Source organism: Vulpes lagopus, chromosome 16, assembly GCF_018345385.1.
Source record: "Vulpes lagopus strain Blue_001 chromosome 16, ASM1834538v1, whole genome shotgun sequence".
In the NCBI taxonomy this organism is placed as follows: Eukaryota; Metazoa; Chordata; class Mammalia; order Carnivora; family Canidae; genus Vulpes; species Vulpes lagopus.
The window spans coordinates 44,405,795-44,410,697 of NC_054839.1; the positions used below are offsets into that span (position 1 = coordinate 44,405,795).

General features: G+C 53.0%; 1 protein-coding gene across 1 annotated transcript; it reads right to left on the minus strand.

The window, feature by feature from the left end:
• Positions 1–707: 707 nt before the first annotated feature.
• LOC121476906 lies at positions 708–4,583 on the minus strand. Its single transcript, XM_041731057.1, is given in 7 exon segments — positions 708–967; positions 970–1,589; positions 2,141–2,684; positions 2,687–2,914; positions 2,917–3,357; positions 3,360–3,386; positions 3,389–4,583. Coding segments are annotated over 7 exon segments (3,315 nt in total).
• Positions 4,584–4,903: the final 320 nt, after the last annotated feature.

Here is a 4,903-nt window from a genome sequence, read left to right on the forward strand (position 1 = left end):
AGGTGCCAAACCGCTGCACCACCCAGGGATCCCTCAGGCGAGGGTTTATTATACAAGGTCGAGCCTGGGTCCAAGTATACCCCAGGCAACGGAGCAGGGACTTGGACCCCGACACTAAGAGGCTTAGCAACTTTATAGGGGCCAGTGGCCAATGGGATACGCAGAAAGTTGCACAGTCATGCTGGTCCGCTGAGCCGGATTTCCATTAGGGTGTGTCCTGGTCTTTGACTAGGGTGGGGCAGTATCCCTGAGCTGGATTTCCCGTGAGGGTGTGTCCTGGTCTTTGATTAGGGCGGGGCAGTGCCCTATAAGTAATAAGCAGGTCAGCACAAGGCGGGCGCAGCCCAAAATAGTCCTGCTCTGCTTGTCCAGGGGTAGGGGATTTTGTTCAATTTCCTGGGTCCCACATTCCCCCCTTTTTCAGAGGATCCTATGCAGGACCCAATCATGGGTCCAGGTTCCTCTCAGAGTGAGCCAGGGGAATGATTAAACCAGGATTTTCACCAACCTGGTTGCTGTTCTCGCTTCTTATTTACAGTTAAGGCGGCACATAACCCCCCCCCCCCCCAAATTTGTCGTAAGAAGACTAATTCTAATCCCCTTCTATTTTGAAGGACAACCTCGGACTAGGAAGTCTCAGAGGTGGGAAATAAGTGAGAACGGCGCGGTCTTAGCTTTAGGGGATTGTCCTTGTCTGGTTGGCTTTTCTATTCTGTAACAAAGTCCGTGAGAACGGTGTGTGGGTCAGCTGGCTGGACGTGTGTAGTGGACCCAGGGAGTAATCCCGACACCTTGAGAACGGTGGGAGTGGTCAGGATCACGAGGTAGGGTCCCTTCCAGCGGGGTTGAAGTGTCTGGTATTGGTATCTCTGCACATATACCCAGTCACCTGGGCGATATTGATGAGGGTCCGGGGGTGGCCCAGTCTCGTAGAGGGCCCTCAGCTTAGGCCACACCTGCTCATGGGTTTGCTGAGCATTTGGAGGGAGAAAAGAAGTTGGTGATCATCAAATTCAGCAAGCACCTCAGGTTTTAAATTGGGGATAACAGGTGGAGGAAGACTGAACATGATTTCGTAGGGAGTCAGTCCCATCTTACATGGGGGGTTCCTCACCCTATATAGGGTGAAGGGGAGGAGAGTCACCCAGTCCCTGCCAGTCTCCAGGGCTAATTTAGTTAAGGTCTCCTTTAATGTTCTATTCATCCTCTCTACCTGTCCTGAGCTCTGGGGCCTATAAGCACAATGCAATTTCCAATCTGCCCCAAGTACTAGTGCCACTCCGTGTGTTACCTTAGAGACAAATCCTGGGCCGCTCTCTGACCCAATTCTAATGGGAAAACCATACCTCGGTATGGCGTCTTCCAGCAGTTTCTTGGTCACGATCTGTGCCATTTCATGTTTGGTGGGAAATGCCTCTGTCCATCCTGAAAAAGTATCTACAAACACTAGTAAATACCTATACCCGTATTTTCCAGGTTTCACCTCAGTGAAGTCCACTTCCCAGGAGGCTCCTGGGCAGTCCCCTCGGAGCCAGGTGCCCGGGTTAGATCCATGGGCAGAGGCATTTGTTAATTGGCATGCACAGCAGCTTGCCACAATCTGTTCGATCTTTGCTCAAGAGTCTTTAATAGTGATCTTTGCATGTCATATGAGGTCTTCCACCTTCCTTGTTCCCATGTGAGTACTCCGATGCATTTGGGATAGGACTCACCTCTGGCAAGATGATGCTGGAGTCTGCGGCCCTCCACCAGCCACGCAAGCACTGGGTCACAGGCAAGCGTTTGATCCAGTGTAAGTCAGCATCAGTATAGTTGGCGGTGTCAGGCAGGGTCAGTGCCCCCGGATCAGGGAGCGTGGTAGCTAAGACCTGGGTCACCAGAAGGGCCACCTCTTTTGCTTGTCAATCGGCTCGCCGGTTTCCCCTGGCTACTGGCGTGTCTGCCTTTCGGTGCCCCGGACAGTAGATGATGGCTAGGGCCTTGGGCAGCCAGAGGGCCCTCAGGAGTTCAAGAATCTCCGTTTTGTTTTTAACAGTCTTTCCCTCTGCTGTCAGGAGCCCTCTCTCCCTGCAAAGGGCTCCGTGGATGTGAGCGGTGGCGAGGGCGGACCTGCTGTGGGGGTAGATGTTGATTCGTTTACCTTCCCCCATGGTCAGCGCCTTGGCCAGTGCGATCAGCTCTGCCCGTTGAGCCGACTCCGTGGTTACGGCTGCCCCCGCATATCTGAGTCCTTCTTGGACAAAACTGCACCTGGTCTGTGTACCAGGTGGCGTCCGCATTCGACAGCGGCTGGTCCTGGAGATCAGCTCTGATTCCGTGCACCTGGCGGATGGTTTGCAGCTGTGGGATCCTTAAGATGGTTTCCTTCCGTGCATCCATCAACCATCTTTGTCCATCCTTTAATTTGTACCCAAGGTAGCTCACCTCTGCTCTGCACATCTGGGCTTTTTTAGCTGAGGCCTGGAATCCTAGAGCCACTATGGTCTGGAGCAAGTCCCTGGTGCCTCGCAGGCATGTGTCCTGGTCCTTCGCCGCCAACAGGTTATCATCTACATATTGTAATAAAGTTAAATGTGGGTGCTCCGAATGGAACTCACCCAAGTCTTCCTGTAAGGCCTCATTGAAGATGGTCGGTGAATTTTTGAATCCTTGTGGTAGTCGAGTCCAGGTGAGCTGGTCATTGATGCTTTCTCAGGGTCCGTCCATTCAAAGGCGAAGAGGTCTTGGCTCCTGGGTGCTAAAGGCAGGCTGAAAAAGGCATCTTTTAAATCTAATACTGTATACCGAGTTTTGTCTGGAAGCAGGGTGGAGAGGAGGGTGTATGGGTTTGGGACCGTAGGGTGCATATCTTCTACTCGCCGGTTGACTTCCCTCATGTCGTGGACTGGCCTGTAATCATTAGAGTGTGGTTTCGAACCGGCAGCAAGGGACTATTCCATGCCGATTGGCAGGGCCTTAATATGCCCGAGTCCAGTAGTCGCCGTATGTGGGGTGTGATTCCCTTTCGTGCTACTAGAGGCACGGGGTATTGGCGGACCCTGACAGGGTCTGCCCCCGGCTTTAGTTCTATGTGTATGGCTGGTCGGTGCCGGGCCAGCCCAATTCCCCAAGTTTCTGCCCACACTTGGGGAAATTCCCGCAGCCAATGGTCAACGTCAGTCATTGGCACTGAGGGCATTTGGTGGAGACGATATTCGTCTTCTAAACTCAGGACAAGCACCTGAATCGGGTGCTCCTTCTTGTTTAGGACTTTTGCCCCTTCGAGGTGGAAGCAAATTTGTGCCCCCATCTTGGTGAGCAAATCCTGACCTAACAACGGGTAGGGACACTCAGGGATGACCATGAAGGAGTGGGATACCGGCCCGTGCTGAGATCCACAGTTCTTTGGTAGTCCGTGAGTATTGTTTGGTGCCCATGGCCCCTTGCACCCATGAAGTTTTGTTTGCCAATTTCCCTTGGGGTTGTAATAAAACCGAATGTTGTGCCCCAGTGTCCACTAGGAATTTAACAGGTTGCCCCTCCACTTTAAGAGTTACCCTGGGCTCGGGGAGGGGTGCCAAACCCTGACTCCCCTAATCGTCCAGGTCCTACATCTCCAAGATCTTGGCAGGGGCCTTAGATCTTTTGTTAGGGCAGCTTTTCACCCAATGGCCCTCCTCTTTGCAATAGGCGCATTGGTTTTTGTTCAGCTTAGGGCACTCCCAAGGGGGACCAGGGCCATCCTCCTTACCTGCCCCTGAAGCCAGCTTCTTGAGGTGCCTCCGTCTTTCCTGTGGGTCGTCCATGGTTGTGGCCAGCAGGATCTTGGCCAGATTTCGGGTCTGCCGGTCACTTAGTTTGGTTTGTTGTTCTTCCGGACTTTCTCTATTATTACAGACTCGTTCTGCCACTATCACTAAGTCCTGCAAGCTCTTCTCTCCCAGTCTCTCTACTCTTTGTAATTTCTTTTTAATATCTGGAGCAGCCTGGTTAACAAAAGCCATGAAAATTGCGGCCTTTGTTTCCAGGGCTTCTGGATCCATAGGGGTGTACTGTCTAAAAGCCTCTATGACTCTCTCTAAGAAGGCTGCTGGACTCTCATCCTTACCCTGCCTCACATCATAGACCTTGGCCAGATTGGGAGGCTTGTGTGCTGCAGCCTTGAGACCTGCCATTAGAGTCTGGCGGTAGACCCGGAGTCTCTCCTTACCTTCAGCTGAGTTGTTGTCCCAGGTGGGGCGGGATAAAGGGAAGGCAGCATTTATGAGGTCTGGGTTTTGAGTCGACTGTCTGTCCTCTCCCAGGACAGACTTCCGGGCTTCCACCAAAGTTCGTTCTCTCTCCTCGGTGGTGAAGAGAACCTGCAAGAGCTGTTGGCAGTCGTCCCAAGTAGGCTGGTGGGTAAAGAGAACAGTATCTAAAAGCCCGATTAGACCTCTCGGATTATCAGGGAACTTTGCATTTTGGGTTTTCCAATTATATAAATCACTGGTGGAGAACAGCCAATATAACATTAGCTGTTTGCCAGTCTCACTGGGGGGCCCCATGGCACGGAGAGGAAGGGCGGTGGAGTTGGCTGGCCCCGCATTCGGAGGTGGGGCCATCCGGTGGGTCTGACCGTGTGTCCCCGCTGCTGGCCGGCACACAGGGACTCTTGTGTCAGGGAGAGGTGGCGCCCCTTCTGCAGCCCCTGATGCCTCCCATGGAGGGGCAAAAGGAGGAGGGGTGCCCGGTAGGGCGGAGGGAGAATCAGGTCCTCCGGGGAGGAATCCTGGAAGACTGGATGAAGGGGTGCTTCAGGCATAGAGTCGGTCTCCTTTTTGGCTTTCTGCAGGGCTAGAATCTCCATGGGTCCTGCTTTGGGGGGTAAAAAATGGTTTTAGCCAAGGAGGAGGATTCTCGATCATGTCCTGCCAGATCAGGA